This window comes from Trichoderma citrinoviride, assembly GCF_003025115.1.
Source record: "Trichoderma citrinoviride strain TUCIM 6016 unplaced genomic scaffold BBK36scaffold_7, whole genome shotgun sequence".
NCBI lineage: Eukaryota > Fungi > Ascomycota > Sordariomycetes > Hypocreales > Hypocreaceae > Trichoderma > Trichoderma citrinoviride.
In genome coordinates, this window is record NW_020194715.1 from 245744 (window position 1) to 266221 (window position 20478).

Below are 20478 nucleotides of genomic sequence, written 5' to 3' on the forward strand. Positions count from 1 at the left end.
CATCTCTTATCCTGGTTGCTGAAGATAGAAGTCTTGTCAACCCGTACGCCAAATCTGAGGGTTTCGGGGATTCGATATTGGAATCGCGCGGTAAGTCGGATATCTTGGCCCTCCAGGGATTCTCTCCGCGACAACAGCCGGAGCGGGTTCTTGAACCGTGGCACCATTGTTCTTCTTCGAAGACGATGAAGACTTTCTCTTGCTTTTTGCGGGGGCTGCTGCATAGTATGCGGCTTCTTCTTCGGTGTAATCGTACTCGTATACACTGCGCGTTGTGCGCGAGCTTTTGCCCTTGGCTTTCTTCTTCTGGCTGTTGCCCCATCCGTTGTTGTTGTGGGTTTGCTTTCTGTATTTGTATCTGGATTCTTTCTCATCATCGTACGTTATCGGCATTCTGCGTCTGCCGACGTAGCAGAAGCCGATGATGAGGAGGAGCACGACGATGCCCACGACGGAACCGAGTATAGCCCCGATCTGGCCTCCTGAGAGACCGCTGTGGTGGTGGGATGTTGTCTCGGGGAGAGGGACGGCGGCGATGGTCTCTGTGGAGGCGGGCTCGATTGTGCCGAGGGTGATAGTTGTGATGATTGTTGTGGAAGGGCGGATGAGGGTTTGGGTGAGGATGTGGAAGTCGAGTTGGCGGATTTGGAGGGAGGGGGGAGTCGTTGGGGCAGGGGGTTGAGGGATGTGCATTCTGGATTTGTCTTTGTTCGCTTGGAAGGATGTTCAAGTGTGGAATGTGTTGTTTGTGTGAAAGGAAGATAGAAGGGGGATGATATTGGTTCCCAGTGAGTTGTAGATTGAGAGCAGGAACAGTAGGAGAAATTGACTTGAGTCGGTGGCGACAGGATGGCCCTCGTATTTTATCACTCCTCTGTCATAAGATAAAAAGACCTTTGAACTCATTTCTCTGGTAGGTTGGATGTCAATAGTAGCAGATTACAGGTGACCGCTATGTCTGCTTCACGCACGCCCACCCCCTTCATTCGGGATTGAACATCATCTACCGCGCGTAAGCCAAGTTCTCTGCACCGCACTCGGCATTTACTAGGCACAGACGACAGGAGAGAAGAGAAGCGGCAATTGACAAGAGAAGATGACCCGTCCTGTATGCAGGTCATGATGCATTTGCTCTAGTTCTCTGTAAACTGAAGATAGAGGATTCTCTTGGACCGAGATGTAGCATGTCATATGATGTGGCCATGAGGTCCAGTTAGCGCACCCACCGTGATCGCTGGGGGTTGCATCGACACTTTCTCCCCCTTTGCTCTCTTCGCAGTGCGATGCGCTACAAACCCAAGAAGAACCGTTTTTGGCAATGCCAGATTTACGTGTGTGGGCGGGTAGTGAGTGTTGATGGTGGTGGGTGGAACTAAAGCTGGACGTTGCCTTATGCGTGTGCTATGATGGGAGTTCATTGAGGGTGGCTGGGGAGAGGATTTCGTTGGCTGGGGTGAGAGTTGGCAGGGGGGGTGGTAATTGGTTGGGGATGGACATGTGGTCCAAGTTTTGTTGCCGGATGCCTGGTTTATGGATGGTTCTTTGAGGGGATCTGACAGGATGTCAAATGTTGGAAGACGGGGCAACGAATTCTATGGGTGCCGAGACATGTCTCGTGAGACTTTCTGTTTGATACGAGAACTACTTCTCCGGTAGAGCCAGGCAACGTTTGAGCTTCCAAACTGTGAAAACAGTAGGGTAGGAAGAAGCATCTCACCACTACACGCATCCAGCCACGATCAGTAAGTACCCCGTCTATGCGCTTGGCATGTTCTTCAAAAGCCAACAACAATAAATTACACATCACGAAACTAAGAAACCAGGTTTCTCCGCGCGATCAAAACGGATACCGGCATGAAAAAAAATCTTATTCTCATTAGCATTCTCCTGCCAGCCTCGCCTCGCTACAGCAGGGCTGTAGCTTGGCCCGTGGTATATAGTTTCGATTCATGTCGAGGCCTGCAGCATCTATCTACACCTGCTGTTGTTGGCGTAATGCCAGGCGGCAGAGAGAAGGGGGGATGGACAGGGGGGAGATGCGGATGGCTGCATCTGGATATGCATGTGATGGGCGTCGGCGTTCACAGCTTCCTACAATTGTGTACATGTTGACAACCAGGCTAATTCGATTCACCACAAAGCAGCTGAGGAGATGAAAGCTTCCTGCGAACATTTTTTTGGGTTTTTGTGTTTGGGGGAATACTAATCGAGCAACCAGGTTGCCGACATGTCCATCAAACAAACTGTAGCTACATGTACTTTTCGAAAACAAAAACCCAAGCCAACCCCTTGTCCGCCCTCCGTGATTAGCATGAGGATAACGCGATGGTGATATCTTTTCAAGCAGTATTCACAGACATTTCCCGTCGAGGCGAGGAACATGGTGACCCATCCAGAACAAAAGAAAAAACAAAACCCAACACCTCCACTCCAAACCAGGTATCGAGAACTCAAAATTAAAAGGTATAGAAGACAGAAGAGAAAACATCCAATAAAAACATGGGGGGAATAACCTCAACGCTTGCCCAAGCATGTATCCAACCGTAAGGCTAGTCCGCGTCTCGTCTGTCTTCGGATAGATCCTTTGTTGGGAATCCCGGATTTGGTAGAGACGAGGGGCTGGAAGACGAAAAGCCCTATAGGACAAAATGAATGCTTTTGTGGGAGCAAAATACTTGTTTGTTTGTGAATAACCAAAACTGAGGGCACCTGTTTACAGGCCCTGCCTCGAATACATGGGAAATGCTGGAAATTGTCTGTTAGTAAACTGCAGACGAAAAGAGGCAAAGAAGAAGAGAATTTGGTATACTTACCAATTTGATTGGTATTTCCCATCACTGTCGTATTGTAAAGCCAGACTCTGCTTGCGTCATGAACCCTGGACTTCGGATGGATCCAGGTCGAATCAGTTCTTGGGACACCCTCAAGTGCCCCCTTCCACATCTCTGTCTCCTACCCCGTCCCCTCCGCTCTTCTCCCCGTGACCACCCTCCTCCCCTCTCCACTACCCTCCTCCCCTCCCCACAGCTTCCCTTCCCCATGAGCTTGGTGCTAGGATGCACCAACTCAATGAGCAACAGGAGCTCTGTTTACCAGAGCCCCCTTTTCGGCGTCATCCTCGCCGACAACCTCTCGGGTCTTTCCCCATTTGAAGTCATCCGAGTTGAAGAGGGAGTAGACCATGATGACAATGTTGATCACAGGAGAAAGCAGGAAGTGAAGGAAGAAGCCGACAAAATACTGGGTGCGCTCCATCATGTTGCGGGGAAGCCAGAAGCCGACACAGAAGGAATAGAACTAGAGAGTGTTAGCTATGAGAGAGCAAGAGAGACTACCATGGAGTAAGTACTTACGTAGCGGGCAAACAAGACCGAGAGAAGACCAACGAAGACGGGATCCTTGAACACCTTTCCGCCTCTCACGATGAAGAGCCGAACGAGCTCAGCCACGGCGGCCATGATGAATGGCGTAATGGCCCAAGTAACGACGGCGACAAGGCTCTGGACTCGTTCGACGAAGATGATGCCGGGCCTGAAGAGCATGACAAATTCGTTGGAGATACTGCCGAGAGCCCAGCGCTTGCGCTGCGAGAGGAAGACCTTCATATTTTGGGGCACAATCGTGAATGCCTTGGCGCGGAGGGCCTGAGCGGTCTGCTTCTTGGGGAACAAGCTGAAGATGATGGAGGCGTGGATGCTGTCCTCGGAGTAGTTGCCCATAATGTGCGAGGTCATAACGTCGTTGGGCTTGGGGCAGTAGCCGAAGCGCTCGCGAAGGACCTCGTCGCCAAAGGTGGACTCGTCGACGCGGATCAGCTGGCAGCAACCGGGGAGGCAGTTGACCTTGCCGGTGACGCGAGACTGGAACATGCGGCGTAGGCCTTGAGTCTGGGAGTACTCGACGGACTGGTAGAGGGACCAAGGGGAGAAGGGCTTGCCGTCATAGTCGACGCAGACGTGGCCGCAGACACCGACGAGCCTTGGGTTGGAGCGGATCTCATGGAGCATTTCGATGATGCAGAACTGGTCAAAGACGGTGTCGGCGTCCATGCCGACGAGAAAGTCCACAGTGTCGAGGCCGTGCTGAACGAAGATATTGCCAATGTACTCGTAGAGACCGTTGTTGAACATGGTTATGACGTTTTCCGAGCGCTGCTTGAAGTGGTACAGGAACGAGCGGGCAAAGCACAGACTGTCACGCTTGCCCTGGTTGTAGCTCTTACCGACCAAGACGTAGGGGAGACCCTTGTACCAGCCTGTCTGGACCTTGACGGGCATGAAGAGGCCGTCTCTGGCACGGTAACCGTTCTCGAAGCGACGATACTGACCGGGTCCAAGAATGTCCTCAAGGAGATATTCCTGAGTCGTCTTTTCCATGTTGGGGCCGCGGACGTTGCCATCAACGACGATGAAGATAACCTTGGGATGAGAGCCGATTTCCTTTTGGTTTACCAGAGAGTCGAGAGACCGTGTCAGCTCCTCGCGGGTTTCGTTGTAGCAGGGCAGCAGAAGTACCAGCCTCTCGGGCTCGTCCGGGATGATTTCCTTTCTACCGAAATAGCAAGGGATGGTACGCCTGAGGATAGCCATGATGATGATCGCGAGCATCATGCCAGCCTGGAGCATGGTGTTTGAGCTGAGAAGGACAATGAAGAGATAGTACAGCTGATCGAACCTCAAAGCCAAGAAGATGAGGACTCCGTTGATACAGAGGAGACCGAGGATGAGAAGCCATTTCTGAAGCATGAGGAGGGACTTGGACACTCTCTTGAGCTCAAAGTCCGAGTCCCATCGCAGCTTTGCCTCTTCCTGCTGAATGGAAGACGAGAAGGAAGAGGCAGAAACGATGCCGAGCGAGTCCTGAGACTGAGGAGTCTGAGTTCCCGGGACGAAGCTGCCGTTGATGTTGCGGATGACGGACTGGAGTTTCGTTCAGTTAGCTTGAGTCAGGACGCGAAGACTCCCACGAGCTGACGGGTTTGATGCAGGGAAACTGTGAGTGGTTCGCTCAATTGCCTACCGAGTCTCGTGAGTTTTGTTCCGCGCTCAATCTGTTGTTGGCAGTGTGGTTGAGCATGGAGATTGGCGGCTTGCTGAAATTCTCCTGCCTCGTGGGCCGCTGGGTAGCAATGTCGCCCGAATCCGTACCCGGATTCGAGTCGACTGGCATGATGGGAGAAGACATTGTTCACTTCTCCTTTCTGATGTGTGTGTTCCACAATAACGAACGTATGTCAAAAGCTGAAGGCTTTCTTTTCGCATGAAACGTCGAAGCGATCGTGGAGGACGCAGGACAAAGAGAACGAGTCCTGAGTGTGGTAGAAAGAGGAAGGAGAAAGAGAGAAGAAGGAAGGGTAGGCGTCTCCTAAAAGAACGAGAGAAGAGGGCTGATCGAAGACGAGGCTTGCCGTACCGCGCTAACTCGAGAGGGCTCAGAAGAGGGCAGCGAATGACTGGAGAGGACTGTTAGCGAAGAACAGGTCTGGAGCGACATGAAAGAGGATTGGGATCTTTTTACTGGCTCGTTATCTTAGTTTAGGGCTCTCATAGGGCTGTTGAAGAACGAAGGAGGCTTTGTAGCAAGCAAAAAGCTTAATGGGAGGCGCTGGACGGATGTGGTTTGGGTCCTGAGGAGGAGGTAGAATGGCGGACAGACGCGGGTCAAGGCTTCACTGAGCTCAAGGGGAGGCAATCAGCATTCATCATTGAGCTGCTTTGTCTGGTCGTCTTCGATGAGGTATGAGCAACAATGTTGGCCATAGTACGGAGAACAGCGGAGGCATGAGGCAGCCAATGTGATTTTGTGGGTTGAAGCCTCAACTACCGCCAAGTTCAATAGTCGAGAGTGGCTTTGTATGTGTTTTGGCCACACTGGCAACGTACTGTCATCCCAAAAGGAGGAACCAGAAAGAAAGAAGAACCTCCCCGGGCTCGCACAAGTCGCCCTAAGCGTAAAAGGCGTGTCAAGGAGGAAAGGAGTGAAAAACACCTGGGGAAGAAAAAAAATAACTCTGCATCAGATATGGTATCACCTCGCCTCTCGGAGCTGAGAATCCCTCGAAAGAGTGGATGAGATCGCTGAGTGGTCCGATTGAGGGGACGCATCTGCTCATGCAGCAGCCTCGAATACGAAGGCATCGTCGGCTTGCATGAATTAGAAAGCAACAAGAATCCCATGGGCTTGAGGCTAATGCAACTGGGCCTCTGCCGCCAAGGCCGGCGAGATTGACTTTTACGCCTGGGCTTGAGTCAAAGGTACACCACCTAAGTAGGTAAGGGGGGGAGGAGAGGTAGTACGTTGGAGGGACGTAGGTAGGTGAGAGTCGTAAAGGGGTGTTACTGCGTATTGGGCATTGTAGTGCCTACTTAGTACGTAGTCTAGAGATGCCTTTGTGTGTGCTCTCTTACTTACGTGTCAAGCTGGTCGTGATACTTTGGGGAGTAGATCTATGTATCCTCGTGGGCCAGACGGCAGCCGACACGAGCTCGAATGTTACAGTCACACCTCTTATGCATGTACCTGGAGCATCTGCGATGGTAGTCCTTCCTTTGACTCAACTCCGATTTCTTTCAATGTCATCAAACGCCACATTGTTTATGCTCAGCGCCGGAGGTACTTGTGGCAGAGACGAAAGGCAGGATTGGGCAGACAAAGAGGGGGAACATCAGCCACGCCGCCTGTACATGAAGAGGGGATGAGGAGAAGGGAGAGAAACAAGGAAGAGACCGGTGAAGAGCTCAAGTCTCAGCTTTGGGGACGTGTCAGTGCGTGGTACCACGTGGGATCTGGCAAGGAATCTGATTCCTTGGTGTAGTATCGCGGACTTGCAGATTCATGTACATAATGCTTGGCATGCAGCATGGGTGGCGTTCTCGCGGCCTTCCATGGGACCCATGTGAGCCGTCCTCGGGACATGTCGTTACCCGTGTGCGGGTGATGGAGTGATCGGAGTGAGCGAGTGTGTATCGAGAGAGTCTGTAGGTTAGTTTTCATGTACTTCGTTAGTAGAGCTGCCAGGAAGAAACAAAGGGTGCGCTACTCTCAAGCCACTCGACGCTTGACTAAAGGCGTAAATCGGCACATTGAGGAGCGAATAGCGGGAGAAGAAAGAAGAGGAGTAGAAGAATTAAGATTGAAAAGGCCTTCCCAAGTCGAGTAAGGCTCCTGAATCGGAGATATTCCCCTCCCCAATCGCCTTCGTTCGGCTCCCTCTTCTCCACCACCACTTCGCACACGGCACATCGACTACAACCTGACGGAGGTACAAGTACTCCAATCTGGATCCAGGCCCACCCATTTTAAAAACATGCTTAAATCCGTAGGTAGAACTTTGTGGGCCTTTGCCGCTCTCCTCTCAATAAGATCTTTGCTCATGGCGGTAACGAACCGGAAATGTAAGCTTCACACCCCCCCTCCTCTTTCAAAAACGTACACCAACAAGCAAAGTCCGTCAGTTCCAGTGACACAAAAGAAACCCCGGCGTTACCTAGATTTGCTCGACTTTCGCCTGATCAGGCTGAGATTCCGACATATTCAATGTATCTTTTTATCCCTGCCCTCTTCCCTTAGCTCGGAAGTTTTCGTCCTGCTCGTTAACGACACGAGAGGGACACCATCCGACCACGGAACTATCCTTACTGCGGAATAGTTCTTGGACAAAGGCGAAGCTGAACGCTCCTCCCGATGGACCTGCAGTAGTTTCTTCATGCTAGCTCGAGATCTCTGCACATCTCCGTAGCGCAGCCAGCCGGACGTGTTTCTTCCCCCCTTTTATCGCTATATATATATATCTTTGGTAAGTATGCAGTAGTCCGGTTGTGCGAATACGAAGGGGAGTAAGAGTAATGTCTTATACGTGTTTCCTTCTTCTTCATCGATCGTCATGATTCGCAACTTCAGATGGGGGATCTGCATCTTGCCGAGATACACGCAGAATACGCAGCTTTCCGGCGGACCGCCCCTCCCCCCTTCCCCCTCTTTCTCACCAAGCCACAAATCTTGTTCGGTATATCGTCTCCGCCCCCGAGATCACGACATTAGACAAGACAGGGCATTAGGCGCTAATGAAAAATTGATGGAAATAAATAAATATGGACGAGGCTGGTAGGGAGAGAAGGGAGAAAAGCTACCAATAACGGGCTAGGCGTGCAGGCTTGGGAAGCACAAAACGCCCTGAGAAACATACTTCCGTACCTACCGGCTGTTTCTTATCCGATGTTTTTTATGTCCGAGACTCAGCCGGCCAGTGAGAAGAGGGAAATGCTGTACGACGCTGGACTTTTTGTGCTGATACCTCACTGCGTGGGCTGACGGGGGAGGGATAAACCGGAGATCCGCATTGGGCTACCGTGAAAGCCTTTGTGCCCAAAGCTGGTGAGGTCAGAACCGGAATCAGTGTGTTCTGTCTGGCTGAGTTCCAGTATCTGGGAGCCTTGCTTGAATGTCCCTACTACTGTGTGCGATGCAAGAATACGAGAGTGAGTGTTATGCGTAGAGACATACGAGTGGTTGCACAGGAAAACTGACCTAGGGCATTACAAGCATATCTGGGCTTAGCATAGGCGTGAAATGGCGTTTACAATCTTCCACTTCAGTTGTCTTACTCGAGGGTCACCATGTGCATTCACCGATCAGGTAGTCGAAACCTCACGATACTTGAGCACGAGTTGATGCAGAGCTACAATGGAATGACAGGTCAACAAATCAGGGTTTTCTATTAGACATTAACGCAAGTTTCGTACCAATAGGCACTATAACAAAGTCAAAATCAACCTCCCCAAAACCACACATCACCGTCTCCCCAAACTTTTCCACTCCAGACTCCAAGCTATAGCACGCACCCAAGAGATGGAAGAACCACGAATGGTTTTCCATCATGTGTCAACAACCGTAAACCCTGACTGAAGATGCCATGGACCAAAGACCCGAAGACCATCAGCCAGAACTTTACTATACAAAGGAAAAGAACCCCACAGACCCCCTTTGCGAGGGGGCAAGTGACCGGAGACCAAGAAGCCTTAACCAGGACGATACCAGAATTCCCGTAGCTCATTGACCCAATTGCCAATGAGTATCATCATTACCAACTATACCCAATGGCCAATGACCATTATCAATACCCATCATACCAAATTCAAGCGACTTGTCTGGCTGCAACCCGCAGCAACATGGCCGTTCACAGCGGCGACCATTTAAGCACACCACATCTGAACCTTGACGGAATCCTTAAGCTGGCCAAGGATTTCAAAGTCGAGACCGTCCTGCTTGAAGGAAACGATGATCATGTCGAAGTTCTCCTCGAGATAGGCGACAGTCCAGTTGGCCTCATCCAGGCGGGTGATCTGTGGCACCGCCTCCTGGGTGACGAGAGGGTCCGCGAAGGAAACAGCGACCTTCTCAGAGAGCACAAGGCTCTTGGCCAGCTCAAGACCGGGCGAGTTGACCAGATGGGACTGGCCGCGCTTGAAGCCCATGCCGACGACAAGGATTCGAGGCAGACCGGCGGCGGAGGCAGGATTGGCGTACAGAGCGTCAATGGCCCTCTGACCGATCTCCGCGGGACGGGCGTACATCGCCTCCGAAGCCGCCTTGAGCAAGGGGAAGTGGCTCGTGGAGAGCAGGTAGTACGGGTTGACCGGGATGCAGTGACCACCGACTCCGAGACCGGGCGCGTAGGGCATGTAGCCAAACGGCTTTGTTGCGGCAGCGCGGCAGACCTCGTACGGATCGATCTTGAAGGGAAGGCAGGCATTGGCCATCTCGTTGGCGAAGGAAATGTTTACCATGCGCTGGCAGTTCTCGTACAGCTTGGTCATCTCAGCCACCTCGGGCTGGGAAACGGTGATAACCTTGTTGAAGGCTGCCGAGTACAGCTTATGGATGGCAGCCAGCGAGCCGGGGACGACGTCGTCCAGGCCGGAGATGACTTTGGCGATATCGTAGGCGGCGGGCTCGGTGCGGCCCGGGTCGACACGCTCCGGAGACATGCCGGCATACCAGCCCTGGGACGCGGCGAGCGGTCCCAGAAGCTTCCGGGTCATGCCGACGGCCACGGAGCTCTCGAAGACGATGGTGGAACCGCGGGTAGCGTGCTTGCCGACGGTGGTGAGGGCACTCCGCAGGTACGAAGTGTCCACGGACTTGTCCGGCAGGAGAAGCGTGGGAACCGAGATCAGGAAGTGCGTCGCTTTCGAGAGCTGAAGCGGGTCCGAGGTGATCTCGACTCTCATGTTGTCGGTGTACTTGGCAGTGAGATCCTTGACACGAGACTCAGAAACGTCAAAGCCGGTAACGTGGAAGCGGCGAGAAAAGACGTCCACGAGGTGCTCGCCCACGTAGCCAACACCGATGACGGCCACGAGGGGGTCAGGAGGAGGACTGCTATTAGCAGGAGACCCCTCGAGAGGATTGGCGGGGGACTCTGCGGGCGGAGTCACGTCGTAGTACTTCCACTCGGGCTCGGAAGGCAGGGGGATGAGGGCAGCATGAGCAGCCGGGCAGGGGGGCGAGCCGGGAGTGGCCTCGATCCCTGGGGACTGGACCGGCAACTGTGATTGATCCATCGCGATAACAAGACAAACGGACCAGGAGGGAATGACCGAAGAGAAACAAACAAAAGAAAGAAAGCAGCGAGAAATCGCAGAGACAGAGAGGCTACCAGGCACAAACAGAAGGCGTCAGTTGTAATTGTCGAGAACGCTTTGGTTTGCAGTTGGAATTGGTAAGTAACGGTGGCAGAAGAAAATCGAGCGAAGCCGGGTCACAGGTCCTTTTTAAATATCTGTGGGAGAAGGCAGAGAACGCCAGCATGAATCTCTCAGTCCATTGCTTTCGAGGCTAAAGATGTTTTCGCAAAAGCGCTGCCAAAGCGAGGAGGCATGTGTCTGCATCGAGCACTAAGTTGATTGAGTTTTAAGCCTCGTTTTGGCTCCTAGGCACTCCTCTCGGAAGAGAGGGAAGCATCTCACAATTAAGTATCTCTACCACTAAAAGCAAGTATCAGCCATATGGTTGCCCCCCTCAGGGGCAGAGGGGAACCTAACTGAACTCAGCTGAGGAGGTGGATTTGGCCGAGGAACAAGTGGAATTCACAACAGAAAAGGGGGTCGAGAAATGGACCAACGAAGTCTATCTGGCGTGATATCAGGTTGAGCTTCAACATTTAGACGGATCTGGAGGCTCTTGAGCAAATGCCGTGTACGTTAGTAGGCATAGGAGAGGTTAAAAGCTTCCCAGGGCTTATTTTGGCCGAATCCGCCTCAGAGCTTCTCAGCCCGACTCCTCAAGCGTTTGCCCCTGGCATCAGCTCTGTTCTAAGCTTCGGCTGCTTCTGGGAGGACAAAGCTTGCGGCAGCCACGGTAGCACTGCAAATCTCCAATACGATGTGGGAGAAATCGTACAGTCCTGTCGCCACAGCCTTTGCACGCTGTGCCATCTCCGCGTCATAGGCGGATCGCTTGGTACTTGTCCTGGTTCTTCAACAAGCCCATACTCGCAGGAACAAGGCTTGTGGGACCCATCTCGTCAAAAAGAAACTTGCTGTCTCGTGTGCCTGGCGCGTATAACGTCAAGCCAGGTTGAGGCTTAAACTGACAGTTCCGTCAGCTGCCATACCGGCCCTCGCCTCGTAGCTACCCTACGCAGTTGAAGGTTGAGCTATTCGTCTATCTAGAGTTGGGGATCATGACCTTGGCGGGAAGATGAGAACTCACTGGTGAACTGAACCGTCTGATTGGGCCATGACTAGTTGGAGATCTCGCTCACAGGCGAACCGATCTTATCACGACATAGCTGAGACTCTCCATCGCCTTGAAGCAACTTTCTTGTGCGAGAACTGGAACTCTGATTGGCTAAAGTAGAAGCTCTAATTCTACCACCGCAAGATCAACCCGCCTAGACCCGGCGTTTGTAGAATAAGGACGAGGTGGCTTAGGGGGCTAACGGACGAAGTAGAGTAATAAGTAGCTCTACATGCGCCACAACTTTGAATACCGTCATGACGTCCACTGGGCGAGGCTTCCATTCGACCAGATGTACTCTGTAGAATGAGAAGCGGTGGCCGAAGCCGGATTCCCTGCAAGTTGTACCTCGTGAGCTGCACATCTCCGGTCCGTTGAGATATTAGAGACGTACCATTAGAAAGTCTTTTGCTGCCTCTTTGAGCCTTCTTTCAGTTTTTGTTTGTTTATTTCTCTTGATCAGCCAAGTAATTAGGATCACGATGTAGTGTTAAGGAGGCCCTGCCACAGCGTCAATAGCCGCAGTGTTGACGTGTCACTTCAGATTGAGCCGGCTTCGACTATGGTAGCACCAACTCCTCCACACGAGCTCGGTGCCTGGCTGTGTAATCACCAACTTTCCGAGAGACAAGTCACTCGCCAGCCATCTTTTGGTAACTTTCATTCATACACACCCCTACATTGGCCATATGACGCCTCGCTACGCCGCCTCAAGTGAGCATCTTGTCTTCAAAAGATTCTTCTTGTGCCTTGGTCGTGCTTTTTGGCTTTGGGCCTAATCGACGTTGATAACGGAAGAGGCCGAGATATCAGCAAGCCTCATTGGACATGCTCGAGCGTGGCTTGAGATGGCGCGCCTCAACTGAACATCTGTCGAATACGGTGAAGAGTACAAGTAACCGGTGTGGCTCTCGCAACGCCTTCTGCTTCTTGTGGATGATCGAACTGAGGAACGACACCTTGTAGGTACCAGCCTCAACTGGGCAACGCTAGGCTGTACAATGTTATCATGATGCCGTTCTCTGTAGGTAGTAACAACTACCGAATCCGTGACATCTCTAAACGGCTGACATTGTGATATTACTCAATCCCTATACTTCTACCTGGCTGGTTCAATCAAAGTCGACGATACCATGGCACCCCTCATTACACAACGTGAAGCAAGGATCGCCGGATCAGGCACTGTTACACACCCCCATACGCCTTGCCAATTATCCTCCCGCCTTTCGTTCATCGCGTCCCGATACACTGCAGAACCCGCGCCATCTCATCCTCAACACAGTATTCACCGTAAGACGGATAATTAGGACAAGACTTGGCGGGAAATTGATTCGCCCAGAGGGTGTAGAGCAGAAAGGGAAGAGGGTGTAATGCTCGCCATTTGTCTGTCTCCTGTCGTGCGCCTCTCTACTAGTCCCAAAGCCAACCATGGTGGACCGTCTTGGACGAAGAGAGAGGGCGAGGACATTTACGCTCTGGTCAGACGATTTGATGGCTTGATGAGTCCCGGCTATCTCGGCTTTGGCCATCATGGCGTTGGTTATTTTGGGGAATCGTACCGCCCTCCCTTTACGATGGTCATGAGATTCCGTCGATATTGCTTTCCCCCAGCGAGCAATTTGTATGCATTGCTATTATAGGAAAAGAAAGAGGCGTACATGCAACCCAGCCTCCATGGGTCCGATATTTGCCGAACAGCTCCAAGCTTAAAGCAGGTAGTTGAGCATGTGTGGCTACTAGACTCGCCTCAATCCCGCAGCGAGAACGTTTTCTTGGCTCGCTTACTCGGCAACGATTCCAGGCTGGTCGTTGCTGTTGATAAGATAAAGGGCTTCCTGCCTCATAAGTAGTAGGCCTGAGCTTGTCTCTTTGGTGCTGGCAACGATCGAAGCTGGCAGTTTCCTTTATTATATGCTCGGTCATACTCACGAAAAGAGAGCGAATCATTGATAGCTGAGCATTCAAGTGTTATACCATCTTAGTATTTCACCATGGGACTCTTCAGGATTGCCATATTGGCGATCGCCGCCATGGTTTACGGAACGGTCGCTGCTAACCCTTGCGGTCCTGGTTTTGGGAGCTGTGGCAAGGGTGAGTGCTGCTCCGAGTTTGGATACTGTGGTACCACAGAGCAATACTGCTCTGGAGGATGCCAGCTTCTCTACAGTCATGCCTGCGACACCCAGTAAGTTGAAAGACACAGGACACAAGACGGAACAGGATCGAGTGGCGGAGGATTCAGGGCTAATGCTGCGAGTGAAGGATCCCCCCGGCCGGCGACAGCACCGAAGATGTGTCTCGAAGATTTGTCGGCGACGTCCCATACGGTGAGCTTCCAGAGATATACTACCCCTACTTATGATGTCAATCGGGATCTTCTTCGTTCTAGCCCGAATCTTGCCGCTGATGTCCATCGTGATCCTTTGAGACTGACCAGTGACTAGCTTCCACCATCACCGATTGCACCACTCCGGGCGTTGTTGCTCTAACCTTCGACGACGGGCCGTACACGTTCACCAACGACCTGCTGGATATCTTGGATGATTACGGCGTCAAGGCAACATTCTTCATCACGGGCAACAACAGGGGAAAGGGCAGCATCGATAACGAAGATACGCCGTGGCCAGGTGTCCTGCGACGCATGCGCAGTGCCGGACATCAGCTGGCCAGCCACACCTGGACTCATCGCAATCTGAGCGGCGTCGACATGGAGACCCAGAGGACCGAGATGATATACAATGAGATGGCCTTCCGAAACATCTTTGGTTTCTTTCCGATATACATGCGGCCGCCGTTCCTCGAGTGCAGCTTGCGGACCGGGTGCATCGAGACGCTCGAGAGCCTCGGCTACCACATCATAAGCACCAACCTGGATACAAAAGACTATGAGAACGACGACCCTACGTTGATCGAAATCTCTAAGCAGAAGTTTTATACCCTCCAGTCGCCCGACGAAGAGTCTCACGAGTATATTGTCCTCGCCCACGACGTTCACCAACAGACGGTCATTACCTTGACCAAGTACATGATTCAGACCAGCAGAGAGCGAGGATATAGGCTTGTGACCGTTGGCGAATGTCTTAACGATCCGCCCGAGAACTGGTACCGCTCAGCCTGAGCCCTCGAAGCGAACATTTGATGCTTGCAGCGGCCATCTTCCGCTCTTATACATAATGCTTGTCAGACGGGACGTGTGCTAGTGTGATTTGGATCTGGTCTCTTTTGTATAGTGTTGGCTTAACTTTATTCGAAGCTTAATATGGCTGGCAGCTTAGGTTTAATTTGAAGTCTGGTCTGGTTTCTGGTCTGTTTTTGGCTTTCATTGGCGGACGTTGGCATATTCTTGCAGAGCATACCTTGTTGAAAGTGCCCAGCATGAAATAGTAATTATCTTCATTGCATCATTACATCTTAATCTTGAATATCATTATATTATCCATACCTGCTCAAAGTTTTGTATGCTGAAGAGCTCAAGTATGGCAGCGTAGGTCTGTTCCTGATCGACCCTAGTAGACGAGTTGATGCCAAATATCTTCGCCTTTCTATCTTGATGATACAATAAGCGGAAGCTGACGGTGGTAACATGTAAAGTAAGTCTTCTTATCTTGGCCTTTGGTGCCGCCACGTACTTCTTCGTGATGGCTTGTCAATTAATCCTAGCCCCATTATATACAGAGTAACAAGATCTTGAGTGATGGTGTTTTGAGGTAGTGCCCACAAGGCATCATTCTCAGCTATTTCAGGATCTCTGTGTTGTGATGGATGAGAGAGGTTGTGATAGAGTGCTTAGGGAGATCAACTCCAATTCCATACAAATTCACTCTCCGACATATCACTTACTGTCCATTCAGGCCACTCAATGGAAGCCCCACGAGAAATCAGCAAGTCTGCAATTTTCTCATGCCCCTTTGGAACTTCGTATGGTTGCTCCTGGTTCACTTTGGCATTTCTGGAAAGGAGAAGCTCCACTAGGTCCTCCATCCCTAATGCGGCAGCAATGGATAGGGGAGTTCTGCCAACAGAATCCTCCGTCTCAATATCGGCCCCATGCTCCAGGAGCAACTGCGCAATGTCTTCATTATTAGCTTCAATCGCTTGCAACAGTGGAGAATGGCCGTCCTCATCGTAAAAGTTGACCTTGGCACCATGCTTGACGAGCAGGTCCACGATGGAGACGCGTCCCCACTTGACGGCAAGTGAAAGCGCTGTACGCCCACGCGAGTCTTTGGATTCGATGTCAGCATGTTTGTGGATGAGAAGTTCTACCATGTTTTCGTGCCCGGATATGACGGCGAGCTGCAGTGCTGTCCAATTCAAAGTACACGTTAGATCCACGTCGTAAGTGCCGAGGAGGAAAGTTGCCGCTTCAATCAGGCCGAAGCACGCCGCCAAGTGCAGGCCAACTGGTTGTTTAAATGCGGCAAATTCAGATAATGTGATCTGAGGTATCCTTTGGAAGTATACTTGAGCTGCTGCTGCAACATTCTGCTCCTTTACTAGGAAATGTAGGCTGTCGATGAGATCCGCTTCCACTCGAGCATAGAGCCCCCATCCTGTACTCGCATACTCGAAAAAGGGGTTAAGCAGCAAGCGGTCATTGTATTCTTCTTTGCCCTGGGCCATTCCTGAATTGAATGTGTCGAACGAGACATATGTGAGGCATGTTTTGGCGATATGGAGCCGAGCGTCGGGAAACCACTTGCTCTTTTGCGCCCTGAAACATTCACGCACCGAGAGATGACAAAATCCAATTCTCTGAGTATCTGCTTCGATGTTGATCAAGCCAAAGCAGACTGACAGGATGGAGGCCTCATCTGGGATATTCTCTTCGTCGAGACTTGATTTGCCCGGTTCCACTGCAAGGGCGTGCTGTAGTGCTTTAATCGTCAATGATCCGCGTGTCACCTCTGCCCATATTAGAATGTGTATAGCAAGATCCGTGTGGTCCGCGTCCTGCTTCTGAATTCGCCGCATTATCGTGTCCAAATAACCTTGGGGGAGCATGCAGTCATGCAGGGCACGTAGCATGCTCCTATTTGTCGTACACCCCCTTACTGATTCGATAAGATGTTCCGTATACAGAAACCTAGCCGGGTCAGTATTATTGTTCCTAGATATGTTATGTAGCATTCAACATACATTCCATTAGTCAATTTGACTATTTCAATCTTTAGTTTGTCTTGGAGTACGGGATTGGCATGGACAAAATTCGGCATCTGGTCCATGTTGTTCTCGACATATCTATTGATGTCATCCTCCCTCGCGCGATGCTCCATGATTATTGATCCATGGTCTCGGAATCTCCGCACAATATCATAAACGGACCTTGAAACTGCGAAGATGTTTGCTTTAGTCTGGTACTGTAAAGAGAAGAGCCGTGATACGAAATGTTGTGCGATCCCTGGTTCCAACTCATCCAGCGCATCAACGACGATAAAGGTCCGCGATGACATGAGAACCAGTGCTTCGACTGCACTACATATCTCGTCCACTGATGGCTTTGTGCTTTGCTTGCTATGTGAATCGAACAAGTCCTGCAAAACCTGCGGTAGAGACTGTTCGACTTGGCACATCTGCTTCAGTATGCTGGACATCAAGCCCAAGACGCCTTGCTCTGCCTGGTCCAGCCGACAGAAGATATAGCATATCTTAACTGTTGCATCCGGATGAAATACTTCGATGAGATGGTCAAGAACAGCCGCTGCAAGAACAGATTTCCCCGATCCAGGGATTCCATGGCAGAAGAAGGCTTCGCCACTTTGGTGAAGCCACTGTTTAAAGTCTTCCATCTCATAAAGCCACTGGCCTGTTCCCGGAGCTCGTTTCTTGATGAGTTTGCTCAGTTGAGGCTCATAGTCTACCGAACACAGCCAGTCAAGCTGTTCGACCGTACCATCACCGTGTTCGGCAGCATCTAAATATTTTGTCAGCGACTATGGTGATTGACTCTTTCATTCCCCTACACCATTGGGCGACTTACCGTGGAGTGGCATATGAAGTAAGATTTCCCTCACACAGGCAGCTGCTGCAGCTGTGGCATGATCCTTCCAGCTGTCATTACCGTGCGAATCCGCATAGTCAGAGATGCCGCAAATCAGCAGGTAAGGCAATGCGCTCGTCAAGCCCGCTGCATCTTGTTCCATACACAGTACATCATCAGGTAGATGCCTCCCCAACTCATCCCGCTCGAGGGCGTTTTTTATGATGATCTGATTGCTAGAAGCAGTCATTCCACAATGGACTCTCTTTTCTCGGGGTAGTCTATTGATGATTTGCGACATATCGCAAGAGCCACATGGCTTCTCTATAGACCGGGAAGATCGCAGAGTCTCATGACGACTGAAATTGCCATCAGGCCCGGTAGTAGAGTTCTCCACATGGTCATAGTTCGCCTTGAACAGAAAGTCCTCCAATTGATCAGCCGTGAGAGATATCGAACCAGTAGCGGACATCGCGCTCTTTTCTCTGTCAACGTGTTCTGTTATTCTTGAGCCAAGGCGCGTTTGATGCAGTTTCACCTCTCTCAAAATAGCGAGCAGGGTCTTAGGAAGCTCCGTCCACTCCCCAGTCTTCCACCACGAAACATGTTCCAGTTCGAGTTCCCCTTGCCCCACGTCAGCTATCTGTATGTGTTCGGGCGGCGTGCTAATAACAACGTCCCCAAGCCTGACGTTGGGCCGAATGCTGCTACCAACTCCTGTGATGAAACAGTATTTGACGGAGCTGAACTTTTCATGAAGAGTCGCAGATAGGGACTTAATTACTGAGGCTTGCGAGCTTGGCCTTCTCGGACATATAATAACGACTTTGTACGAACCAATGGTTCCCAGCGTATACAAGGGATCGTCGTTACGCGGGACTGCCAGCTCATGATGTCTATCATCAAGCATAGATCTCGCAATAGACATCGCCCTTGGCTCTGTGCATATCCATCCAACAGTATATGTCGCGAAATGGGCCTGATCCTCAAGTGTGCGTTGTTTGATCCCCTCCTGTGCCGATATATCGCTTTGGTCTGCCATGTTCGGTTCATCTTGCTTGTTTTGTGGAAGCTCGTCAGGAGAGTCCCCGGCTGATAAATTCCGGACCCATTCGCTAACCCTGAATCCAGGACGAAGCTCCGGGACGGGATCGAGCGCTCCTTCGCATAGTACCGCCATATCTTCGACCACGCTCGAGTTGTCTCGATCTATAATGCGGTTCCAATGCTTATCGTATTCTTGCGTATCAAAATCTTTGCGCATTGAATCTTGCCGACCCCGTAGCTGCACTTGGTGACTCTGCGATGAATGATCGGGCTCGTTATCCTCGTCAGATCCCTGCGGATTGGTACTCAAAGCAAGCTGAGCAAGCCGTTCAAGATGGAAGATCAGATGCGACTGCATCTGAGGTATGTCAGCGAAGGCGCTGGGGCAAAAGGGACAGTCTCGGCGTATCATCATTGAGGGACCAACAACAACAGAGAGCAGAGCGGGCGAGAATTGTTCTGGTGTAGTGTTCGGATGGGATTGTTTCAGGTGATGAACGTATTCTGGTTGGGTTTCAAACTCTTCGCCGTGTTCTTGGCAGTGCCACACGCGTGTGTGTTGGCTTTCGTGGTCGATCCATTCTTGTCGATCTCCGTAGATGCGATTAGGGTCTTGACACTGCTCATATGTGCAATGATACGGCTGCAGATCATGTATGACGTGTACGCTTTGTAGTAAATCAAGGTTAGATTAAATATCCCAGTGGATACCAATGCGTACTACTTACATCCACAGATGTTTCTGAAGAAATTTCTCGGGGCATAGAGTCCTGCAGTAGGGACAAATATAGTATCCAGCTATTCGCTCCCCTTGTGGCGGGTCAGGCCACTCCAGCTTCTTTCCCTCGGGGCCGACGGCTGTTGATGCACGTGTTTGGTGAGAAATGGCCGACCTGAGGTCATCCGATTTGAGGAAGTCTGGTGGCAGCCTTGTAGCCGTTGTGTTCGAAATCGGGATAACTGGTATCTCAACTCGTTTGTGGGCCTCACTCTTCGCATGCTCGAGATGCAAAGGAACTTCTACAGGCTCTTCGGCAACGGTGTTCGGCTGCCCAGCCTTTTGCGGGGGTGACTCTGCTCGCGTCTGACTCAGTCGAATGACATGTTCTTTCCAGTAGGTGAACTGTTGTTTCCGCCTGGAATTGGCAACGCCAGTCCTTCGAATGAGCCAGTGATCAGTGGATGTATAATAAGCCAGTACATCTTCGACGTCATTTGCGGTTGCTCTGATATCCGTGCTTTCCAGAATGTATTGGCGATTGAGAAACGAGACAGCTGCAATCTCGACTTCCTCGCGCTCTCGTATGTAAGCCGTCCTTATATCGGCCGGCACATGCTTGTACAGATCCTCTATGGTGCGCTGTGGCCTATTTCGAGGGCTCCTGATCTTGGCTGCCAGACTGTAAAGCGCGTCCAAAGCTTCTGTGACTCCTTTTAGGCGAAAGTCGACCTCGTGAACAGAGCTATCGTTACTTGGGGAAGATACGGCGCTAGCTTGAGATGAACCGTCCCTCTCTGTATCTGAGTTTGTGCCATCGCTTTCCTCGTCTTCCTACTGTTCGTCTTTATCGATTGCCTGTTGTTCGTAGGGCAAACGCTCATTCCGTAATATAGCGAGAAGATTATGTAACTATACTCGACAGTTAGAAATGCAAGCTTGACTAAAGAATTGTGATTGTGTGATTGCGTGAGGGATGGGTATCGGATCGCTT

At 51.2% G+C, this 20478-nt stretch overlaps 6 protein-coding genes across 6 annotated transcripts; 1 reads left to right on the forward strand and 5 right to left on the reverse strand.

Moving 5' to 3' along the window:
- Positions 1–36: 36 nt before the first annotated feature.
- On the reverse strand, positions 37–693 carry BBK36DRAFT_1141025 (hypothetical protein; the record flags this gene model as incomplete). The annotated part of the gene is made up of 1 exon (XM_024893419.1): positions 37–693. The coding sequence occupies one exon, from the start codon at positions 691–693 to the stop codon at positions 37–39; it is 657 nt and encodes a 218-aa protein (XP_024749475.1).
- A 2373-nt stretch (positions 694–3066) lies between these two features.
- On the reverse strand, positions 3067–5169 carry BBK36DRAFT_1159212 (glycosyltransferase family 2 protein; the record flags this gene model as incomplete). The annotated part of the gene is made up of 3 exons (XM_024894177.1): positions 3067–3297; positions 3354–4919; positions 5020–5169. The coding sequence occupies 3 exons, from the start codon at positions 5167–5169 to the stop codon at positions 3067–3069; spliced, it is 1947 nt and encodes a 648-aa protein (XP_024749476.1).
- Positions 5170–9191: 4022 nt separating this feature from the next.
- BBK36DRAFT_1118958 (nucleotide sugar dehydrogenase) lies at positions 9192–10562 on the reverse strand (the record flags this gene model as incomplete). Its single annotated transcript, XM_024890536.1, has 1 exon — positions 9192–10562. One exon carries the CDS (start codon positions 10560–10562, stop codon positions 9192–9194), a length of 1371 nt encoding a protein of 456 aa, XP_024749477.1.
- A 3207-nt stretch (positions 10563–13769) lies between these two features.
- On the forward strand, positions 13770–14862 carry BBK36DRAFT_1200216 (carbohydrate esterase family 4 protein; the record flags this gene model as incomplete). Its single annotated transcript, XM_024897121.1, has 3 exons — positions 13770–13924; positions 14002–14066; positions 14184–14862. 3 exons carry the CDS (start codon positions 13770–13772, stop codon positions 14855–14857), a joined length of 894 nt encoding a protein of 297 aa, XP_024749478.1. The 3' UTR covers positions 14858–14862.
- An 845-nt stretch (positions 14863–15707) lies between these two features.
- BBK36DRAFT_1168784 (hypothetical protein) lies at positions 15708–18647 on the reverse strand (the record flags this gene model as incomplete). Its single annotated transcript, XM_024895228.1, has 9 exons — positions 15708–15722; positions 15760–16035; positions 16075–16494; positions 16534–16563; positions 16597–16730; positions 16761–16825; positions 16879–17488; positions 17720–18362; positions 18393–18647. 9 exons carry the CDS (start codon positions 18645–18647, stop codon positions 15708–15710), a joined length of 2448 nt encoding a protein of 815 aa, XP_024749479.1.
- Positions 18648–19252: 605 nt separating this feature from the next.
- On the reverse strand, positions 19253–20069 carry BBK36DRAFT_1119248 (hypothetical protein; the record flags this gene model as incomplete). Its single annotated transcript, XM_024890567.1, has 2 exons — positions 19253–19409; positions 19495–20069. Coding segments are annotated over 2 exons (732 nt in total), but the record flags the coding sequence as incomplete, so codon positions are not given.
- Between the last annotated feature and the right edge of the window lie 409 nt (positions 20070–20478).